A 24,170-nucleotide genomic window follows, 5' to 3' on the forward strand; every position below is an offset into this window, starting at 1 on the left:
TCACTAGTGACTGCCAACAACTTACTTAATGACTGAAGTTACTAGAACTCAATTAATGATCGAACTCACCTTAACCAATAAATTAATGAGTGACAACAACACCCACTAACTTTAAATTAATGACTATCAACCACCTAATTAAAACCAAAAGCCATCTTCCATGCATCATTAATCCGCATCACTTATCGTTTTGCAATTTACCACTTGAATTAGAAAAACTGACGCAATATGGGAACTATGACTAACTCCGTCTATTATTCCATCCAACAATAGCATGTGCTTTACACAATCTATTTAAACGGGTATTTGGAAGGGTAGAGATGCACGGCCTAAATGAAAATTTTTCTTTCACAAATTAGGCCAGTAAGAAGAAAGAGCTGCACAATGTGCACTTGAAATGCATTACTAAGAAATGATAATTGGAAACCGCCCCTTGGTGCAGTGTCCAAGAAACGGGAGGAAAGATGACTTGGGTTACCTGCATCTTTCCAGAATCAACTTCATCTTTACTTGGCCTGATTATTCTGTCTTGTGTGTTATTGCTATAATTTTGATTGGCGACAACAAACCTGGTCAGAAAACATCTTCAGTTAGCACATAAATATGTAACAGTTAAGCAACCAATAGGGTACAAAGTTGTGATGTTGATGTATGCAGTAAGACGCTAAATAAGATCACCATCGACAATGAAGTTCCCTCAACCAAATATGTAACAGTTAAGCAACCAATAGGGTAGAGCAAAGTTGTGATATTGATATATGCGGTAAGACATGAAAAAAGATCACTAACGACAATGAAGTTCCATACTTTTTCATAAGAATACAACGACCAAAACCACGATCCAGAGATGCCTTGTTCATGACGATTGCATCCTCTATGTCATAGCCACTATAACTCATCACAGCAACAGTTGCATTCTGCCCAGCTCCGAGTTTATCAAAGCCCACCTGAAAGTAATGTGATTAATTTACAGCCTAGAGGAGCACCCACATCCAAAAAAAATAATAAAGAGCATACCAACCAGCTCAATGGTCTTTGTTGTTAATAATGGTCGTTGGGGATACACCAGAAGGTAAAGCAAGTCTATCCGACGAAGCTACAGAACAAATAGGGAGATTATGGTTGTACCATTAGCATGCACGAAAGATAGCTTAACATGAGTTCTATCACCAGATATTGAGTGGCAACATAGAAAAATATTCACAGTAAGTATATTTTATGAGAAACAGAATATCATTGACAAAAGATGAATATCATTATTTTATGAGAAACAGAATATCGTTGACAAAAGATAAACAAGTACAGAGAAAAATAACACACTGAATACATTAGCTAAAACACCAACCATAACAGACAGAAACAGCAAGCACAAATACAACAAAACTAAATGACTCTTGTACTCCAATCAGAGAGAATTATAAACATAAAACTAAAATATTCCTAACAACCAAGTAAACTGAAACCCATGATGTGCCCAGAAGAGATCCATCTCATCCCCCTTGAATTCTACAAAACTCTAGTTATTGTGCTGTTTTTATTGGGTTTTTTTTTCCCACTTCAGAAGAGAAAAAAACCAAAAAAACCCAAACACAAGCACAACGAGTGTAGCCGAAGTCCAGTCAAGATAGAATGACACCAAAAAGTGTTCCTAAAAGAGCTTTAAGAGAAAGGGGGAAGGGGTAAGATGTGGATCACTATCAAATAAAACACTTGCCTGGTTATATGCGATATTCCCCATTGCTTGCTTCCCCATTGCACACTATTATAAACAAATCAGTCAATTGAGATGATGTAACTCGATATTTGAGTAAACCAAACAGAAGAGTATCTTAGAGAAAGACAAGAAACCTGGTAAGTATTTCTAGGCGACTGATTGTGGTGAGGATACGGAATTAGCCCAGCAATAACACCTAAGATGGTGAAAGGCTCTATTTCTATATGAGTTGTTTCTGTTGTTGCCTCATCTTCGTATAGAGCAATCTATAAAATGATAATCAGAACATTTGAGTATTCATCTATGATGTACACCATTCCAATATCAAAACTTTTCGAAGTTATAGGGCAGGAACTAACCAAAGCATTATTCTGCTCGTTAACATCAAGATACTCGATCAACCCGTCACTTAAAAAGTCATTAAAAGTACGGACCCCAGCCTTTAAAAGAAAATAAAGAAAAGATCAGCTCTAGTGGCATTTGTTTCTACAGGAAAGTAGACAAACTGTGTACTTACATTCAGCTCCTGCATGTGATATTCTTTGACTCTTGAAATGCCCTTGTCAGCGATAACTAGCGGCCGACAAACTCGACCACCATCAGAAGCAATGTAAACACAATGCTGAGATAATTCCCCAAAAGGTCAGGTATACAATAGCAGGTTCAAGGGAAAAAAAACAGCAGAAACATAGAGCAGACAAAAATGCAAACTGACATTTAAAACATTTTACTCTCTATCATGATACAAATAGATCAAACAAAACCAAAATTTTCTATGAAATCTATTACAATACGATACATATATGCATTTCCAGTGAAGGGTAGTTTTACGTTTCTGTAGAAAGACAACAATGACAAACTAACAGTTAAAACAATTTACTCTGTATCATGATAGCTATAGATAAAAATAACTAAAATAATAAACAATCAATAACCAATATTTTTTTTTTTAAATCATACAATACGTTAGATATATGCATTTACAGTGCAGAAAGTTTTAATAAATACAGATTATTCCCCCAAAAAAAAAAAAAGAACCAATAATAATAATATTATAAGCATATTGTAAGATCCTCTCATCAAACCTTCAATGAAGTATTTTGCGGTAAGACACTGACATTCAGGCCCACTTGTAGAAGTATACGGTTATAAATACCAGTGCCAATTTTTTTGGAACACCGCAAATTTGGAAAACGCGCCAATGGTGATGTACCAAATGAGCCACTTAGTGATGAATACCTCACAACTGAGCAAAATGTGCCTCAGTTATCCAGACCTCTGTCCATATTGTTTTATTGTATCATTCTCTTGTTGAATACTTTAGAGATGATATATACAGAGAGAGAGAGAGAGAGAGATAGAGAGAATGGAGACTTTTATAGTTATTCCTCATTCAGTCATTCTTGATGCTTTTTTCTATTTAATGTTACACTTTTTGCTGACTATTTAACCAGCAAATCGACTATATGAGAACACCATAACATTCAATTGTTGTCACTAAGAGTTTGTGTTTCTCACAAAAAAAAAACCTAGGATAACATAATTGATTGATTGTTATGAGTTGTGCATGTGACATAATTAACATAATATAAGTGTATAACCATCCAAAGGCTCACTAAAGTTGATTGAAGACACCATTGTCCAAACAAAATATCTTTTAGGTGATTAGTCACCTGTACTAATCTAGAGCAGAAAACTGAATTAGGAGAGGGGAAAACCGCAGAAACTTGGCAGTAACATAAGAATTTACCTGCTTCTCATTGACAAAGACACTAACAAATTCTCCAATCTTCCCAGCTCTACGCAACTTTCTCATTGCAGCGGCAAAACGCTGAAATTAAAGCAAAACATTGACTAAATTAAGTACGCACCATGTAGCACCAAGACACAAACAGAAACCATTTAGCTCAGCTTTTGTTCAGTTGGGGAGTATTCCACAACCTTCTGTTGAAGGACATCCCATCACAGCAGGTCCTTTTGATTTTTTGGGAAATTGAACAGTTGTGAAGGAACTATTTTTGTATAGGGATCTATTTATATCCAACAACGTTATTACCTGTGGCTTCCTGTGCTTTCCAAGGATGTCTCCATTGAATAAAACCAGAAAAGAATTGGGTGAGTGAAGCTCCTCTGCCGATAGTGTTTCCAAATCTTCCACACCCAAGCATTTGCACTATTGCAACAGAAATTAAATAACACAAAATATAAGACTATAAATGGGGAAAAGAGAAGAATAAAATATTGCTGATAAAAAGATATCCATGCATGATGTACATTCAGTTGTTGAACTTTCATTACTAGATATTAAGAAGTAAGAAATTGAAGAAAGAGTTTTATTGAGAACTTCTGCAGCTAAATATCCCTGCATGATGTACGTTCAGATTTTTAACTTCCGTAGCTAGATATTAGGAAAAGAAAAATTGAAGAAAGAGTTTTAAGGGAAAAAAGAAAACCCTCTGGAAGTCCTATACATTATTTCTAGGGGCTTTTTTTATCATAAGCCATATCTGAATAAATTGGTACATGAACTTCAAAACTGATCAGTTTAGAAACTATACTTAAAAAATAAGATCGCACATACCTCGATCTAACTTCTGTTAAAAGTCCATTAAATTTAGGATTAAAAGTGTTATTTCACTGTAGGTGATTGTGTCAAATTATGACTTTAACCCTCTAAACAAACTATTGTACCTAAATAAATTATGACTTCTTTGGCATTCCTAAAATTGTTATGCGTGTTTTATTTCCTTAATATTTCATTAGTTCTCCAATCAGAAAACAGAGTTTTTTGATTAAAAAAAATAATTATATAAATTGAAAAACCTCCATCCCAATTGCATGCATCAGTACAACTCTATGGATCAACTCGACTAAATGATGACATGCTAAATAGAACAAGATAAACTAAATTTTTGAAAGGAAACATCTTTTTATTGACTAACAAAAAGAAAAATAAAAAGAAGTGAACAAGAAGTATGCAAAAGAAAGAGACATATTAAGCAACAAAAAAAGGTGCTCAACTGACAGTATAACATACTATATGGAGTCTTAAACTACAACAGCCTGCTCATCTAGAATAATAGATGAAAGAGAGTAATCTTTAAACTCCCCAGATATAGAGACCCAAAGAGATGCGTAGAATTTAACTCTCCCACAACACATCCAACTCCGCGCCACCATAGTCTTCAAACGTTCTTTTATTTCTTTCCATCCAAACCACCCAGATTACAGCTAACACCCCACATCCCAAAAGGTCTTGCTCTTTTTACTCTTGCTGAAAGCATTAGGCTTTTTGCTAAATAGATCAATTCTCAATAAAGCATTTGACCAATAAACTAAATTAACATTTAGATTACTGGATGTATTGTTTAAGTGTTTAACTATAGAAACCAATTGAATTTTGTCCAAAGTTTTGCAACTGATGGCCTCTTCATACATAAAAAACTGATGACAAAGATACCAGGAAATATGAATATCAAGCTAAATATGGATCCTTCCTAGTTCAAATCTGTATTCAGATCGATCATTTAAAGGCGAGCAACTATGCCAGGCCTTGAGGATCAACGACACCACTCTCTGGTCTCCACCTATGATATTGCTATGAGGTCAGGTTACAAGGAAGCTGACAACCTCCTTCTCAGTGCTATGACTAATGCTTAGTGAGGAAAAAATAAGAAAAGAGATTTTAGTAAGAAAAGAGTGAGCTTTCCTTATCAAATTAATGTGGTTTTGAATTCATAGTTCATCCAAAGAAGACGGTGTGGTTTTCTGCTATCAATAAAACAACTACGTGTCCACTTATAACTTGTCCAAAAGTAGGGATTGAAAGGTCATCTCTTTACCTCAGATCTAATAGTGTCAACAGCAAGTGGATGAAAGCGTGTCTCTGATCTCATTTGCTGACTTCAAAAAGTCCACAAAAAACACTAAGGTAGACAGCTAGAGCAATAGACTAACAGTGAAGGCTAAAAATCCTAGACCACAACAGCTTGTCAATCTGGAAAAATTGACGAGAAAGTATAATCTTTGAATTCCCCGAATATAGAGGCCCATAAAGATGCCCAGAAATGGACTCTGTCCCACAGACCATTCATCTGTGCACCACCATAAGCTTCAGTGATTTCCATACAAACAAGCACAAACAATCAACGTTTTGACCAAAACCATAACTAATTGGCCTATATCATCCTTAACAATGGGATTTTATCTCAAAAGGCCTCGGTCCTATTGGTGGGTACCATAGATATATATATTATATGTCACAGGAACTATTTGAAGAAAACAATAGCAACTTCGAAACTAAGGAAACTTTAGAAAACATATTTCCAGCCAATAAACAGAGTTAAAGAGGTTGTACGTAAGGCAACACAATTTTGTTTGCATGCACACCAATGAAATGTTTGCTGCAAGACAAAGTTTCTCCAGAACAATTTATATAAGATAGGAAACAGATTAAGAGAGAAGTAAAACAAATTAAATTAATGAAAAGAGAAAACTCTTACAATATGCAAACCCCAAAAATGACATGCGCTTTATATCGGTGTGTGATATATTTCCATGAATTAGCTAAAATTAATAGAGTACACACAAGTATCAGATATAGAAGATTCCATTTTAACCACCATAACATATACACATACAAATCCTCAAGCTAATGGACTTACTGAATATGCCATCATCAACCTCCTCATTATATGATATTGCGTAATAAGTAAACACAAAAGTACAAATTCATAGATACATTGCATTTTGTGATGAGGAGCATACCAGAGATATTAGAGGGCCCTCCTCTTCATCAGTTGTTACATGGGCCATCAGGGCTAAGTTTTTTACCAGTCCACATGCTTCACCTTCTGGAGTGTCACAAGGGCAAAGCATGCCCCACTTCATCAATAGTCACGTAGCATAAGCCAAACAATATGAGTACAAAGAGATATATAGATAGCCATCATGTAAAGCTAACAAACATTTCAAAGAAGTGCACAGACATCGCCCTTACCTGGCTAGGTTGCAAGGCTCTAGGTCCACTCACTTTTCGTGACTTCTCAAACTGCGGTTTTGTTCTGGTCATTTGGCCTAGAGACCCAATGAAAGATAACCTAGCTAGCACCTGTCGCGAGAGGATCTTCAATCAGTCCGCTTAAATTGAGAGAGCCCTTGAACCATAGATTGAAGGCAGAGCATATAGTAACAATTGGGTATATTTTTGTTAAAAGAAACAAACATTTTTTAGAGAGAAAAGGAGCACAAGAGAAGATGGACAAGAAGGGCATCTGAGGCAAAACCTCAAGTCCTATTACAAACTATTATAATATATGTATATCCACAGATATTCGACTTAGAGAGGCAGAGAGAATATGGAGAGCAAACCTGTGTCATGCCTGTCCTGTGCATCCTGAACCGTTTGAGATCAAAGTTTCCAGTAGAAAGGGTTCTTTCAAGGCCATGTGAAATACTATCTTTGCGTATGTACTGCAGCACAAAAAAAAACAAAATGAGATTTTGAAAAGTACTGTTTCATTAAGTCAGACAGCGTAAATCAATTGTATTGATTTCTTATTGTATATACGTTTACTATTACTTGTAAGTCTCCTATTGTATACAGGTTTCCCAAGTTGATTCTACTACATAAGAACCCTATGCACAACAGAAATTGACAAGGTCAACTATGAGGAAAGTAGTCGTCTGATAAAGATTGGAACAGAAGCCAAGAGCTGGATCGCATAGATTTGCATCTGGAAATACATAAACTGCAACCAAACCAAGGAGCAGATAAGAGTCCAGCAGCTCCTAGACGGAAAGGATCAGTAGCATGTCACAGGTTAGAGATCGTAATTTATGGTTTGAAGACTGATAATCGTTTTTTTTTTTTTTTAAGAGAGATAAGTCCCTGCTAAAAACTAGACTATTCTACATGTATGAGGTACCTAAAAAAAATATAGAAATTAAAACACCACAGCAATCCAACCATAAGAGGATTGCATGAAAAGAATAGTCCCTAAACTCAGAAGATACTGATGCCAAAGGGAGGTGCAAAAATCATCATATTCCTCTCCATCAACACTACGCAGAAGATTGACACGCACCACATCTCCCTAGGACCAAACCCCTCTTTTTCCTACCAAAGAAGACCTTGTAACTTTCTTTCAATAACACAACAAAAGATTGTGGATATCCCGAAACACTTGCATCCCATAAACATTCTTCTTCATAAGGATGACAGTGGAACAGCAGGTGATCCAAAGGGTTACACACAATGCACCATTGGGAAGAGAGGCACCTAGAAGGCTGTCTCCTCTAAGCCAAGTCACCAGTGTCCATCCTTCCCTAAGCTATAGACCCATACCTTGGTAGGTACAGTTGCTACCAAATTGAACAAAGGGCCAGAGAGAGATTATTCATTTGTTGTTTTTTTATTTTTTATTTTTTATTTTTAAGACTTGCAAGAAAGCTCTGGAAGACTCCAAATACCATATTCTTCAATCTCGCCTACTAGAATTCAGCATTAGAATTTTCAAAGGTAGCCCAATAGTATACAACTCCAAAACGACCACAGTCACCATCGCATCTAACAACCACCATTGTCAAACCCTTTTAATCCACCACCCCCTGACCCAGACCAAGAATCAAACCACACAATCATTGCGAGATACGAGTGGTTCCCAGGAGTCGGTTCAATTATTTAGATGTAGATTTTAAGAGTTGGGTACAAACTTTTGATGGAGCAGCAGATGCCAGAGAAGTTCGATAATCTTAAGAGTTTCTGATAACAAATTTTGATAGGTAAAGCAAATACTGTGATGCATTATTATGCCAAAAAAAAAAAGTGCTGCTGTATCATATACAGATGTGTCCGATACGTTAATAATGGGTCCTTTGACTTTTCTTAGCTGTTGACAATTTGGATATAATATGAAGTCATAAGATCATAATAGAAAAGTATATTTTAAAGATTATATAGAAAGATTGTAATTACTAATTAATAGAAAGATTGATGAAGCTTCAAAGTAATCACTTTCTTTATACTTGTTCCTGAAGTAGAAAAAGTTTGATCTGAGCAAATTAGATATATCTGGAGGGTATTTTAGGCATTTTCTTGCATCTTAAAACCTTGAACTCTTCTTCTACATCAGCAAAGGAACCACTGCTCTATTTTCATTTGCAGAAATAAATTGAGGCCGTTTGCTTCTGCTCCATAATTTGAACGTTTTTGTTACATAAATTTTCATGTGTGGTATCGTATGAAACTGTGGTTTTGTATTTTGTATGGCATCTTGAATGATAACCATAACTGCTCCACCTCCTTCCCCTTATTGATAAAGTACTTTAACTCAAATTTCTTCCACTTATTCAGGAAAGTTTTATCTACTTCACAATGAAACACCATGATACCTAATTAACAATGGATATTATACAGATGAACAAAAGAAAACACATCTGGAAAATTTCCCGACTATAATAGTAATTTTAGAAGATACCTGAGCCAAGTCAAAACGACTAGACCTGCTAGGCTTTGTTAATATATTGTCTACAGTCTTCCTAACTTCAGAGATCATTGTCTTGAACAGATCCTAAGAAAATAATAAATGGAGGAAGAACAAAAAGAATTAGCTATTTTAAAAGCCAATAACAATGAGGGGATAACCCCATGGTGTAAGAAACTAAAAGGCATTTCTAAAACAAGAGCATAAAATACCTCAAACAGAAGAGAAATAGATTGCCCAGATAGCTCAAGCCGCTTGTTCCCAACATAATCCTATAATCAAAGGTGAGAAAATCACTTTCCAGAATCTCAAAATACCACACACAAACCTGCCCTCCAAGCACAGTTAAGCATCACAATCAACAGACGCACCACATAATTAAGTTTTAGTAGAGTTGATATCCCATGTCTAATAAGACATGTATGATAGAAACAGAAGTGGTTTTATCACCCCTCAAGGATGCCTTGGCGTTTCGAAGTACATGGTAGGGAATAGAGAACTCACATTACTTTTTCTTACGAGGTAAACAAATCAAAATTTTATCTTTCAAAAATAAAAGGAAAAAACTTGTATAAATTATACACCCACAAAGGGCTGGCGCAAGACCAGGTGACCATATATATGCTTTTCTTTTTCTTTTTCTTTTTCTTTTTCTTTTTCTTTTTATTTTTATTTTTTGGTTATGGAAAGAAAAAGACTTCATTAAACTCACCTCAGAGACTACAAACTGTGAATAAATCCACACAAGTAAAAACACCTAATCTATAAAAAAACAGAAATTTTGTTTCTGTCATAACAAAACTATGAACAGGAGAAACACTAGCTACCTACTGTCTTCCCATTATACAATATGGAGGACAGACTTGGACAACTGCCCTCCAAAGTAGATAAAATAGGAGAAATAGTAGATCCATAAATTCTGCAGCAACCAAGAGCCAAGGAGATGTCCAAACTCTAACTTTCCCAAAGCTCCTTCACACCATTCCCCTGAAAATCATCGAGGATTCTCTAATTTGCCCAAGGAGCTGTCCGCTGACCAGAACTCAGAAACTGCAAGTGTTTAACAACCCCATATGATTCTAGCTTAATTCCCTTTCCACAACACCCAATGATGATATAAGGAAGGAAAAGCAGTCCTCAAAACACCAACCTCCAAAAATAATATATCCCCCAAGTTGTTAGTAAGAAAAAAACAAAAACAAAAAAAAAAAACAAAAAAAACATAGAAGCATGTGATCATCACACCTCCCCCTTAAGACAATATGCACCTATTAGGAGAGAGGCAAAAATAGGGCTTCATTTTTCTTTAATCACAAAGAAGTCACATTTATTAAGATGAAACATTCTGGATAACACTTTTCCTAGCACTGGTTTAGAACCAAACAGATTATCCACTAACATAGAAGGATTTTCTGCATAACTTTCATGAAAAAAAAAAAAAAAAAAGACCCTCTTGCTAGCCTGGATGACTTGAACTTACGCAAGGAGATGAATTTCCTCCTTTCTAAGTTGGCAATATATAATGACCAAATTAGTTTACTTATGAAAAGGAACAGAAGATGATTTGGAATGCAATAACAACCTTGTCATCCATCGCATCCTTGTTTAAAATTGCATCCATTATGCGCCTCAACATGACAGCAACATATATGCATTTTGGACGAAAATTGGACCGGCATACCTAAGGAGACAAAAAGAATCTAAAATTAAGAGAACACCAGATGCATGATAAAAGTATCTTAATTGAGAGAGAGACAGAGAGAGCTTACCGGAACATTAGCAATAAATATATCTCGAAGAACTGCCATTACTTTACAGTCCTATAAGAATATGAAAGGACGTTCCAATTAAGAAACTAAAGAAATAGTATTTTTCCTTGTTGACATGTTTTCAAGAAAAGATAAGAAAGGAACATTTATACATATCAGAAACATAGGGAGGGAGTACATTATCGGATGAAGGACGATCAAACATGGACCTCTTCACCTGCAAAAACAAAAAACAAGCAACTTAAATAAGCAATTGATTCCCATTTTATAGTGGGAAGTGTACTGTAATTACAGCAATTGATCCACTCTAATCCAAAGCTCCTCCAGACCTTCGCCTCTGAAATGTTCAAAACTTCTTCCATTTCTTTCCATCCAAATCACCCAAATGACAACTAGCATGCTGAAACCTCAAAGAACTTTAGCCCTTCTCACCTTTCCCAAAATCAGTACTCCTTGCAAAATAGAGCAATACTCTTTGCTGGGATCTCCCAACTCAACCCAGCAGCTATCCACTTCCACAAATGAGAAGAAACTTCACAAAGACATGATCTACACTCACTCCCTAAAATGTAGACATGATCAACATTCTAAATGGTTTTTGATCCTACAGGAATACTTTATAACTCCCAGCAGTTCTCTGTTTATTGTTTTTCTATTAAATTCATTCCCAAAAGACCTACACCTGCCTTGTGTCATATGACTACAATATAATATGTTAGTAGAAGGATGCAGCATTGACTTTTCAGTTTTCAATAACATAGGAACTCTTTGAATGTAGATGGACTTGTCATTTATAGTATGTACCCCAATGTTGAATGTGTCACTAAGATCATGAACAAATTATCACTTAAAACGTATTGGCAGATAATTTTTCATTTATGATATATTGGTTGACATATCCTTACATTTGAGTTCGCCTATTTCTTTCAGCAACAATACTTAAAATATCCACCCGTCTTTTTTTTTTTTTTTTTTCTGAAACTATAGTCTAAGTAATGTTGATTAATATAAGTGACACCCAGGTTAATTGCAAGGCCACAATTTAGAAGGATATTTTTAACACTAAGCACTCAATATCTGGAATCTCCTTCAAGATTCATAATTAAAATAATTATAAAAAATAAAATAAAAAATCAAGGATACCCACCTTTGATTCGAGATACAGCAGTGCTTGCTCTTTTGTATATATACCTTCCTTTGCGCATTCCTAAAATTAAAGCAACATCCTCAGAGGGTCAGCAATGGTCGCCAGATAAGTAATTAAAGGGGCGTATAATGCTAGTCTGTGGTCTAAGAAATAATGACGTTGAAGATTAAAATTTGAGCAGATTTTGCCGCAGCTTTTTGGCCTTTGGTTAGAGCAGAAAAACATTTTTGTGGTTTCTAATAGTTATTTTGATTGGAGGGCAGCTGTGTGTTCCGTTCTCTTATTGAGAAGAAATACTATTTTTAGTCAGAAGAATAAATAAAAAAAACTTAAAATTCTTGACAGTCAGTATTTACCTCAATAGATGGCATGAGCAGGGCACCATATCGAGGATCTCTTCCAACCATCTGTACAACTTCTTGATCACTAGTCATTCCCATAGCCTTCATGACCACCATAATCGGAATCTACAAAAAATTTGAAAAAGGTATATAAACTAAAGTGAGATATGACAGTTCCAGGATACAGGAGTAAAAATTTAATCCTTTGAAATAAAATGTGTGACATGAAGACCTTTTTGGAAAATTGATTAAGATCCAAATAGATCTTCTGTTTTTCCATCTGAATTACAGTCTTGCTTTTAATTGTCTCTGAACTGCTTGTAACAGAAGCATTTACGCTGAACAAAATGAAAGCAGACATAAATATAAGTTAAATCAATAGATTTTGACGCAATACACTGAACAAGAAAGAACCACTCACTTTCCCTTCTTATCCATGTCAATGATAATCCTGTTTTTTGAAAGCTGTTCTTGTATCAAAAGCACCTGGAAGGGATTGAGTTATGTCATTATATGCTAAATAACTTAAACCTTCTGGGGGAGAGGGAGAGAGTATAAGAAAATTTTTAAGTCATTTTAGGCCAAAATGACTAAAAATTTAAAGTCATATATGAATGGAGTGTTTTTCTATGTGACTGCAAATAGACTGCTACAACTTGTTAAGCCAGAAAAAAATAATGCTGGAAACTCTAGTTGCTGGGAATTTTTTTCACACATCGATCATGTTTTAATGTGTTGTTCAGTTGCTTTATCTTTGTGGCAGAAGTTCATTAGGAAGGCAGGGGTGACTTGGGTAATCTCATCAGGAAGTCTTCCTCTATTAAGTATAAAGGGATTGTTTTGGCAAAGGGAAGAATGCCAAAGTTCTTTAACTATTCAGTGTATTGGCTTTGACTCAGGTTCTCTGGACGGAAGGAAATTGGACATGTGAAGAGCGGAGGATCTTTGGGAGAGAGTGAGGTTCGGGTGATTTTTATGGGATTCTGTTTCTGTGGATCTGGCTCTCAAGATGTTTCAGTTCGCCAGGTTGTTACTCGTCTGCCTATGGCATAAGCAGCAGTTTGAAAGGTTTAACAAACAACTCATTGGAAACACTGTTGGACTGCATATGGCTTTCATACATCTCTCAAATACTACAGTCTTTCTTCTATTTTGTATATCAGAAGGCAGCTGTACATCAAAGTTTGTCTTAGCTAGGGTTTTTGTTTTTTTTTCTTTTTTGGCAGTGCAATTGCTTTTGACCTATTTTTCTCTTCCTAATGTTCTTTCTGATGTGAACCTACAAAACTAAAAACATGCTTGTATATCTTCATATTAAATTACTAAAATTATTTTTGTATGTTAGGAACTAAGAAACTTGTAAACGCAAGAAATCAATAGCCAAAAATGAGTGCCGACGAATCTTAGCGGCAGTACAATTCTGTGTTTTTAATGGCCAAGACATATGCAAATAGCAAAAAGTTAGAAAGTAAGAGCAAATGCAAACATGCTTATGCAAACGCAAAATGTAAGATGGCTCAACATTGTATGCTGACAAAATATCTCAAAGATGGAAAACAAAAAAAGTTCATGAATCTCAGTTATTTACAGAACTCTCAACTATATGTATTGATAGCAATAGTGCCAGGATATTACCTTCTCATTCCCTTTGATGATAAAATACCCTCCAGGATCAAGTGGGCACTCACCTACAGACATTCACATTCATGTTAGAAGAGATCAACATACCATGAACGTGAAAAATGAGGAGGGAAAACTTGATATTATCTTGTTCTGGACAAACCAAGAATTGCAAGTTCGGATTCCGTTTTTCCATATAAGGTACAGCAGCAACTCCGTAACATAATAGGCATTCTTGCAATTTCGACAGCTTTCTACATATTTAAAAGATAAATAAATAAAATCTCTATCATATATCCAAATACACTCTGCCAAGCATATCTGTCCCATAATAACTTATAATTACCCTGGTCACTATCCTCTTTTGATCGTGACTTCCTTCAACGTACTCTACATCGACTCTTATTGGAGCAGAATACCTACAATTCAGAATAAAGCACAATTTCTCTCAATAAAAAGAGTAACTCCTATCCTTTAAATTACATGAGAAAATAATATAAACAATTGCAATCTGAAATTTTAGAAATCCAACATCATTGATCAAAATACACAACATGCAGCAAGGATTTCACAACTTGCAGCAAGGATTTCACAACTTGGCCTAAACCAAACATGACTGCCAAAAATGCACGAATTCTAATCTCTAACGTCAACATCTACTCATCAAAGTTTTTTATACTTTTTTATCTGTTAGAGAGAATAAATCATTGGCTACAATCAAGCCATAACCTAGACTACTGTTTCTGTTTTCCTGTGTAATTACTGTAATAGCATCAGTTTAGGATCTGTTTTATATTTGTAGTAAATGCACTTTATTCTCTCTATGTAACAGTAGCATATCTGCTGCTATATAAGCTGTATAGTTGTATAAACAAAGGCAATCAAAATCACTTTCTACATGGTATCAGCCTAGAATCCTTACCTGTTCTTTCTTCTCTTCTTGTGTCTACATCTTCCAGTGTTCTCCTTCTTCCTTTTCCAATTTTCCTACATCTTCCTTTAGGTATCATACCTTAATCCTGCAGCAGCAGCTCCCTTTTCCCACCATCTGCTCTACTGTTTCCCCATGGCTGCCTTTCCTACCTCTTCTGCTCCCTCCCAAGCTACTGCCCCATTCCCCACGCTTAATGACACCGACTACCTCACTTGGCTTCGTCAAATCAACCACGGTCGTCATTTCCAGCTGCAGCAGTCTCCGCAGATCGCGTATTCCTATGGCCCTTACACCTCTCCCTCTTGGGCTGCCAGCCCTCCCCCATCCCCAGCTTGGTGTCCACATTGCCACACAAGCCATCATGGGCTGCATCACTGCCCTCACCGGTTCTCTGGACCATCCTCTGCTGCACCGTTTGCTGGTGCTCACTCCGCTGCTGATCCCACATGGTACCTGGATACAGGAGCTACCCATCACATGACCGCCTTGACTGTCAATAATCCTCACTCATACAATGGTCCCCATTCCGTTTTTATGGGAAATGGGGACTCAATGCCCATTTCTCATACTGGTACTCTTCCTTTCTCCTTGGGCTCCTCCCATTTTTCCTTACAAAATGTCTTTCGTATTCCATCTATTCGTAAAAATCTCCTATCCATTGCTCGCTTCACTAAGGATAATAAAGTTTGTTTTCTTTTTGCTCCTGATTTTTATCAAATTTATTGCTTACTTTCTGGTCGTCTCTTGTTTCAAGGTCCCTGTACAGAGGGCCTATATCCGCTCAATCTGTCTAGCGTCTCCACCACTCCTCAAGCTCTTGCATCTATTCACTCCTCCATCTGGCACAATCGCCTCGGTCATCCGTCCTCTGCTGTTTTGTCTCGTTTAGGTTCTTCCCTAGGTTCAAAGTTGTCTTTTCGTACTTTTTGTCGCGAGTGTGCCCTTAGCAAATCTCATAAATTGCCCTTTCCTTCTAATCACGAGTCTGCGACTTCTCCATTTTATATTATTCATAGTGATGTATGGGCATCATCTACTTTCTCTGTTAGTGGCTATAAATATTATGTTCTCTTTACTGATGATTTTTCCCGCTATACTTGGCTTTACCCCATGCGTCGCAAAAATGAAGTTCTTACCCATTTTCAAACTTTGGTTGCCATGATTCAAAATCTCTTTCACACAACCATCAAGTTTCTTCAAAGTGACAATGGGACTGAATATGTTAATAATGCTTTCTCTCTTTATTGTCAATCCTTGGGAATTCAACAGAGATTTTCTTGCCCCCATACACCTCAGCAGAATGGACTTGCCGAGCGCAAACATCGCCATATTGCCACAATGAGTCGTAGTCTTCTCCTTACCTCCGGTGCTCCTCATAATCTTTGGGTCGAAGCAGTTTTGACCTCAGTTTATCTTATTAATCTCCTTCCCACACCCACTCTCAATTGGGATACCCCCCACAACCGTCTTTATGGTAGTCCGCCTTCCTACTCATCTCTACGAGTTTTTGGTTGCTCTTGTTTTCCTCACCTTGGGTCTTATGTCTCTGATAAACTCTCCAGTCGTAGTATTGAGTGTGTGTTTTTAGGTTACAGTCCTCAACACAAAGGTTACCGTTGCCTCGATCCAACCACTGGTCGTGTCTATGTCTCTAGGCATGTTATTTTTAACGAAACAATTTTTCCCTACAAGAATTTTCAGGTACCATCAGTTTCAGAATCTGGCTCATTGGAATTCACCCTATTATCCAGCCCGAGTATTCATCACTCACAGCCCAACACACCTGGCCCAAATCCACATGATGAGCTGATCCCATCTCCTACTATCATCCACAACAACTCGTGTTCTCCTCCCCCTTCTTCTGTCGCTGACCTTGCGGCCCAAAACCCAGCACCCAGCATCGCTTCCACATCCAGTGCACCTCCGCCATCCACAGCCGCCACAGCCGCTCCGTCGCCGCCTCCAGCGACCGGCGCCTCTCCGACACCCGCCCCCATCCGGACCTACCAGCGCCGCCAACCCGTGATTCCAGATCCACCTCCTTCTGCTCCACAGTCCTCTCGGCCAGCCGCTCCTCCCCCGGCGACAGCATCTCAACCTCCCACACCGACCACCGCATCTCCACCGATCACAGCTGCTCCAAACTCACTCCCAGATTTCCGATCCGCATCCTTGGTGCGACCTCCAGCGCTCCCTGCGACTTCGGCTCCTCCTCCGAATGATGACGCTCCTTCGGTCGCCGCTGACCCTCCATCACCGGTCGCTGTCCCTCCACCAGTTCCTCCATCACTTCCAGCACCAGCTCATGCCGTTCATCCCATGACAACACGCCTTCAGGATGGCACTATTAAGCAAAGAGTTCGCACTGACGGCACAGTAAAGTACCCGCTTCCTCGTGCCCTCATTACTGCTCTTGATTCTGCTGAACCTACCTGTTATACTGATCCATCCAAACAACAAGTATGGCGTGCTGCCATGGCTGATGAAATTAATGCTCTGTTGAAAAACAACACTTGGACCCTAGTTCCTTCCTCTCCATCACAGAATACGGTCAGCTGCAAATGGGTGTTCCGAGTGAAGCACAATCCAGATGGCACAATAGAACGTCACAAAGCCCGTCTTGTGGCTAAAGGATTTCATCAACAACAAGGTATTGATTATGAAGAAACATTCAGTCCTGTTATTAAACCTGCCACTATTCGAATTGTGCTTTGTCTTGCTGTATCTAGAGGCTGGTCCCTTCGTCAATTAGACGTCAAGAATGCATTTCTCCATGGTTTTCTCAAGGAGGATGTATATATGACTCAACCACCGGGGTTCATTGATCCATCCCGGCCATCTCACGTTTGCAAACTCAACAAGGCGCTTTACGGTCTCAAGCAAGCTCCCCGTGCTTGGTTTCACCGCATGGCGTCTTTCCTATTGTCGGTTGGTTTTGTTCAAAGTTTGGCAGACTCTTCTCTATTCATTTTTCGTCATGGGGTGCAAACTATATATTTTTTGTTGTATGTTGATGACATTGTGGTTACGGGTAGTGACAATCAGCTTCTCCAAGGATTTATTGATGCATTGGGTCGTGGTTTTGATATTAAGGACCTTGGTCCTCTGCATTACTTCCTTGGTTTACAGGTCTCCTCTCACAATCATGGACTTCACATCAGCCAGCTCAAGTATGCTCATGATCTACTTGTGAAGCATGATATGCTGCTTAGTCAACCGGTTAGCACACCCATGGCTGCCAAGGTCATCCTTACTGCCAACGAAGGAGACTCTCTTGCCAATCCTACAACATTTCGAGAAATTGTTGGCTCTCTCCAATATTTGACAATCACTCGCCCTGACATAGCATTTGCAGTGAATTCTATTTCTCAGTACATGAGTCACCCTCGCACACCGCATCTGATTGCTACCAAACGTATTCTTCGCTACATCAAAGGGACTCTTGATCATGGCTTGTTTTTCAGTCCACAACGTCAACCTACTCATCTTGCTGCCTATTCAGATGCTGATTGGGCTGGTTGTCCTGATTCTCGCCGATCTACCTCTGCCTATCTTTGTTATCTCGGCACTAACTTGATCTCTTGGTGTTCCAAAAAGCAGCCTACCATTGCTCGTTCCAGCGCCGAGTCTGAATACAGGGCTCTTTCTCATGCTAGTGCCGAGACCACTTGGTTAGCCTTCCTACTTTATGAATTGGGTGCACAAATCCAGTTTCCTATTCTTCTTCATTGTGCTAACCTTAGTGCAACATATATGGCTTCTAATCCAGTTTTCCATGCCCGCACTAAGCATATTGAACTTGATTATCACTATGTTCGTGAGAAGGTGGCTCTTGGTAGTCATCGTGTTTGCTTTATACCATCCATTGATCAGCCAGCTGATCTTCTTACCAAACCACTTCACAAGCACCGTCATGTTCTTCTTACTCACAAACTTGTCCATCCAGGACCGTCAAGTTTGCGGGGGGATGTTAGAGAGAATAAATCATTGGCTACAATCAAGCCATAACCTAGACTACTGTTTCTGTTTTACTGTGTAATTACTGTAATAGCATCAGTTTAGGATCTGTTTTATATTTGTAGTAAATGCACTTTATTCTCTCTATGTAACAGTAGCATATCTGCTGCTATATAAGCTGTATAGTTGTATAAACAAAGGCAATCAAAATCACTTTCTACATTATCACAAGTAAAATTCCAGATGATTGATCCACCATAGGTATATCTGTATATGCAATACAAGCAAAACACAAGGGAGAAAAAAAAATAAAGAAAATGAATGTAAATTAAGAGCAATCAAGTCCTGTAATCCTAAATTTTTAATGTCGGGCAAACCAAAAGAACAATTTCACAAATTGTACCACAATAGTTAGAAAGTAAAACACAATACAAATAAAATGAGATCATAATGTTAATTGATCTTACGTCATATCAGATAAACGACATGTATGGGGAGCGATTTCGGTAGTGACACCATCAGTTGTCAGTGAGGGCTTATCAATATAGATATTATTAAACCTGCACAAAAAGACTAGTGTATATGAAACTGCCTGAACCATCCAAACAATTTAAAGAACATATGTAGATGTAAATAGAGAGCGCAATTATTTTAACTTGGCTGACATTCAGTGCATTATATCACAACAGTGAATCTTTTTTCCTCTTATGATACTGTAGATAAACAAGAATTCAAGTGGAAAGACTCTACTCAGGGTTTTAATCCTCTCTCTTCATTTAGTGTTGGGGAAGGGAATACAGATATGGTTCTGGGGGTGGATCTTTCCTGTGTGCACATGTTTCCCACGACTTCATAGACTTTCCAACTATCATTATGTTCCAATTGCCAATACCTCGTGTGCAAAGGATCTACATGGCTCATGACCAGCTGCAACGTATAGCACCCATACTGTCCCCATCTTCCACCAACCGCCCAAGCCCCAGTGAACCTCTGGTTTGGGGTTGTATCCAGAAGGCCTCGGTACTATCAATAGTCAGTCACCCGCTAATATATTGTAGATTGTTGGGTCTCTTTTCCGATGTTGGACTTTCCTATTCCATATCTATGGCTCACATCAAGCCTCATAACACTGACATATGTCTTGGGATTCCTTGTTTCCATCACATATTCGTTTTTTATTAATAGGAATTCAAACTATTTGGAGATCAGGAGCTTTCTTCTCTTAAGTTAGAATGTGCACCGACAAATCATATACCGAATAGAACATCTCGGAAGGATCAGAAAGCTGGGGATGGTTCACTTGTAGAAAATGTAGTTCCAGTCCCATCTATGCAGGATAGAAAACTCTAAAGTTAAACAGATAGGGACTCTTCTCTTGCGATGCTGGGTTAAAAAGTTATGAAAATTGAAACTGAAATTTATGCATTTCATCTGAGTATTCTCTAGCTGAAATGATACTAAAATTAATCGCAACCGTAATTGTTACCAAGCTCAATCGCAACGGAACCAATATCTTGCAAATGCGAACCAGAAAAGAGAAATAAAGTCAAACAAGTAACAACAGTAGTGAACCTGAGCCAAATGCTTGGATCGACGCCGGACACTATGCGATCATTGGCACGCACAATTTTCTTGATTCCAGTGTTGACAAAGTAATTAAACGAGTCCAAATGCTGCTTTACCAACCCTCTCACCTATACAAATAAAATTTCATTTCCTATATACAACAAACAAAACAACAACAACAACAAGAAGAGCAATAACTAGCACAAGAACATATAAATGGTATTGGATTCGAACCTTTAGAAACTCGGGAATGAGTGCGAATTTGTCCTTGGCGGATTTGATTGGGGCGGCGAGGAGTTCCTTATCAATGTCCATGTGATGAACTTGCTTGCCATTACGAAACCTAATTGTGATGGAAAAAAAAAAAAAAAAAAAAAAAAGAGAGATAGAAATTTGGGATCAAAACCTTGAAACCCCAAACCCTGAAGTGAACTAGTTACTGAGAAAATGAAATGTAGAGAGTAAGTAAAAAGCATACCGTTGGCTCTTGCTGCTCTTAGGAGGGTCCGCCAAGGAGTCTTGCGGTACGCCCATGGCCGTCAAGGCTTCGTCTGGAGTTGCGGTACGAGTTGAGAGAGAGAGAGAGAGGGAAGACGTTCGGGGGGTTACGAAATTTTTTTGATTTTAAACCTCCTCAGAAAACTGTTCCTACTCTAAAACCCTGTGTTCTTTTTGTTGAAAAAAAAAAAAAAAAAAGGGGACCTCAGCACATTATATGGTTAGGGCTGTCATCCATCTTGTTATCTTTTGCAATGTATTGGTGGAGAATGGCGCTTGATTAGCTCATTCCAACACTTGCAAAAGCCTTAGGTTGTGAAGTTGAGTAATGGAGTGTGGTACTCTTCACTTAAGTGTTATTGGCCGGGTTTGTTGAGGTTACTATGTGCTCCTAGATTGTAATTTTTTATTAAATATAAGAAAAAACAAAAACAAAAAGGACCTTAAAATGTTAAGGAACCTTTTCAGAGAGGTACCTAACTAAACATGATGGTTAAGTTTAATGGACCATGCAGATTCTAGAATGTCAACTATAATTCTTTTGTTCTTTTTTCATGAAAGGCTAATGTGTTTGCCTTCATGCCTTAACCAAATGCCTTAATGACAAGTCTCGCATGCCCCATAACAACACACTAAGTATGTGCTACCAGATAGAGCATGAAAAGCGTGTCAAATAAACTAAGCGTGAGGCACATTATTGGTTAGAGATTTTTCTACAATTTGTCTACCAAATGCTACTATATTTTGAAATAGGGTTTGGAACCCAGCCAAGATGGGAGGCTTATCCTCACGCCCATGGTATTGTTTATTAATAAATTATGCATCAGATGGGACATAAAACTTAAACCCCAAGCACTACTATATACTTGACATTGGTCCTCGTCGAGTACATTCCGAATTAAATCAGGATTTTCCTCTAAACAAAGATCAATAATATAATTACGATTGGCAAAGTGCTCTAACCTATGAGCAGCACCATTTGTTTCATGGTGGATATAACGAACCTGAATAAAATTAAAACCTAGCGTATAATCTTTACAATTAATCATCCAGTATTCGACTAACCCCAGAGAAGTTCTCCCCCTTGTTGATTCAGAGCCGCAACCAATTGAGCACAATCACTTTCCACCTCGACATGTCTCCAACTTTAGTGAATATCCATAAGCATGCCTGGTCTACAAGCTTCTGCCTCACTCTGTAACGCATAACCAATGACAGCAAGATGCCTAGAAAAGGCACCTCTGAATACATCTGAAGAGTCCCTCATATTCTTTTGGTGAATTGGAGACTTGTGATGGTTATAATGGTGTTGGCGTGTTGAACTTTCTTCTTGTCTTCTGTCATTAAGTTTTGTACCTTTTGGTTTCTCCTAAAGCTACCAAAACTTCTTTCATAGATGGCCTATCTTTAGATAGGATTCTAAGCACTTGTAAATAAGCTTAGCTGCTTGGTACGTACCTTTTATAGAGTATTGATCTCCAGGCTTTGGGTTCATCATCTTCTTCAGCTCTTTTTTCTTAAGAAGAGAAGGCCTCGTCCACTTCACCAAATTATGCTCACCAGCCATTTTGTTGTCGAGGGCTCGTTGTCTAGTCAACATCTCCAATAACACCACGCTGAAACCATACATGTGGCTCTTTACGTACAAATGTCCTGCATATTTGGTTATGACAGGACCTGCCTCAAATTTCACCCTGAAATTCGAGGTGACCTTGTGGGGCTCGCCTTAGAAATAACTCTACCAAAAATTCGGCAAAGTCACCCCTAAAAATGGACTGCCCAAAACTTGTAGAAAACACATTGCACTTCTAACAAACCAACTTTATTCTCCTGGAGCCAACCTGCTCCCCAAATTCCAACAACTCCACAATAAACAACTGAAATCCGAAATACAACAAGTTTCAAATACACAAATATAACTCTCAAACTTTATAACATTTGTCCCACAAATTATCAGACCAATCTAAAAGAGAAAAAAGAAATCAAAATACATGCAAGTAGGTTCAATAATTAACCTACAATAGGAAATACAACAGCAGCAGATGCTATGCCCTGAATCCTACTATGTCGAACTAGCTACTCTGCAAACTGGGCATTTGAAACTGAAGGGCCTAGGGGGAAAGCACATAAAAATATTAGCATGAGTGGACAAAAATAAGTAATTGTAAAGAAAAGGGATTTTATACTTTCCCACGTTTATTCCTTTATAAAAATCCAATGCACGCAATATTTATAAAACATATTTCTTCAAGCTCAAAAACTCATGACAGCATACCAGCCCCGTTGGTCAAGAGACATCGGACTAGCCTCGCTAGTCAAGTAACATTAGAGTATGGGGAAGGAGTTATCACCATATGAGTAAGGAAGCCTCCCAGGTTCTTTGCTCAACTCACCCACAAACACATACTTAGTGGGGAGGAGTACTAATAGGCTAGCTAGCAATAAAATAAAACGACCCAGGTATGGTGGAGTAAAATCATATGAAAACGGAAAACCAATAAGACTTCCCCAAAATCTCGCAAATAAGAGCACGAGTACAGTTCACAACTGTATTCAATAAATCTCATGATAATCAAATAAATCAACAACGTGTCCCACAAGCCAAAAGAATATTCTCAACGCCATCAACAAATAAGCGAGATTTAACAAATGAAATATAATTTCCTCGAAAATCCCATTCTCGAAAACCTTTCAAAAATATCAAAATCGACAAATAAAAATATACTGTTTAATTCCGGAAATCCCCTCCGAAAATAATTCATCGAGAATCAACATAAATCATAAATTCAAATCCGAGCATAACAAACCCATATCCGAAATTCATAAAGGAAAATCAATCAATGCCAAAATTATAATCCAAAACCAAATAATGTGCTCGATAAATAAAATGATAATTAAATAAATCAATAATTTAGAAAATATTCGCATGCATCATTTGTCCACTCACAGTATACGGCTAACGTGGCACCCAAGCGTAAGGATCCTCGTCGAGCGATAGGTCAGTACCTCGTCCTATACAAAATTACAATTCGTAAACAATGATTTGAAAGTTAAGTACGATTCTAAAACGAAACCCCTTGTAAACCAACATCTCCATTTCTTCTCGTATTCAACCTAAACTTCATCACTATGATCGATTC

The 24,170-nt window shown here is 37.8% G+C and overlaps 1 protein-coding gene and 1 long non-coding RNA gene across 5 annotated transcripts in view; both read right to left on the minus strand.

The window, feature by feature from the left end:
• LOC133713898 (DNA-directed RNA polymerase III subunit 2) overlaps positions 1-21,205 on the minus strand; it is a 29,023-nt gene extending 7,818 nt beyond the window's left edge. Inside the window, exons 1-28 of one of the 4 annotated variants that reach the window (XR_009848307.1) lie at positions 21,011-21,205; positions 20,767-20,875; positions 20,539-20,660; positions 19,434-19,526; positions 14,422-14,494; positions 14,239-14,329; positions 14,091-14,143; positions 12,877-12,941; positions 12,688-12,793; positions 12,471-12,581; positions 12,115-12,174; positions 11,146-11,184; positions 10,968-11,018; positions 10,781-10,879; positions 9,411-9,470; positions 9,193-9,285; positions 7,085-7,186; positions 6,714-6,824; positions 6,482-6,598; positions 3,771-3,887; positions 3,465-3,545; positions 2,232-2,336; positions 2,074-2,154; positions 1,849-1,980; positions 1,715-1,759; positions 1,022-1,096; positions 808-947; positions 479-569 (exon numbers count right to left, since the gene is read on the minus strand). Coding sequence is in view for 3 of the 4 variants with exons in the window: in XM_062139928.1 (XP_061995912.1) it covers positions 479-569; positions 808-947; positions 1,022-1,096; positions 1,715-1,759; positions 1,849-1,980; positions 2,074-2,154; positions 2,232-2,336; positions 3,465-3,545; positions 3,771-3,887; positions 6,482-6,598; positions 6,714-6,824; positions 7,085-7,186; positions 9,193-9,285; positions 9,411-9,470; positions 10,781-10,879; positions 10,968-11,018; positions 11,146-11,184; positions 12,115-12,174; positions 12,471-12,581; positions 12,688-12,793; positions 12,877-12,941; positions 14,091-14,143; positions 14,239-14,329; positions 14,422-14,494; positions 19,434-19,526; positions 20,539-20,660; positions 20,767-20,875; positions 21,011-21,066 (2,478 nt within the window). In the remaining variant the exon portion in view is untranslated. The remainder of the gene's footprint in view (positions 1-478; positions 570-807; positions 948-1,021; positions 1,097-1,714; positions 1,760-1,848; positions 1,981-2,073; positions 2,155-2,231; positions 2,337-3,464; positions 3,546-3,770; positions 3,888-6,481; positions 6,599-6,713; positions 6,825-7,084; positions 7,187-9,192; positions 9,286-9,410; positions 9,471-10,780; positions 10,880-10,967; positions 11,019-11,145; positions 11,185-12,114; positions 12,175-12,470; positions 12,582-12,687; positions 12,794-12,876; positions 12,942-14,090; positions 14,144-14,238; positions 14,330-14,421; positions 14,495-19,433; positions 19,527-20,538; positions 20,661-20,766; positions 20,876-21,010) is intronic. The other 3 variants (XM_062139928.1, XM_062139929.1, XM_062139930.1) reach the window with 3 other exon arrangements.
• Positions 1-24,170, minus strand: part of LOC133715475 (uncharacterized) — an 89,912-nt gene that overhangs the window by 25,373 nt on the left and 40,369 nt on the right. The gene's annotated exons all lie outside the window — the stretch shown is intronic.

This window comes from Rosa rugosa, chromosome 6 (assembly GCF_958449725.1).
Source record: "Rosa rugosa chromosome 6, drRosRugo1.1, whole genome shotgun sequence".
In the NCBI taxonomy this organism is placed as follows: Eukaryota; Viridiplantae; Streptophyta; class Magnoliopsida; order Rosales; family Rosaceae; genus Rosa; species Rosa rugosa.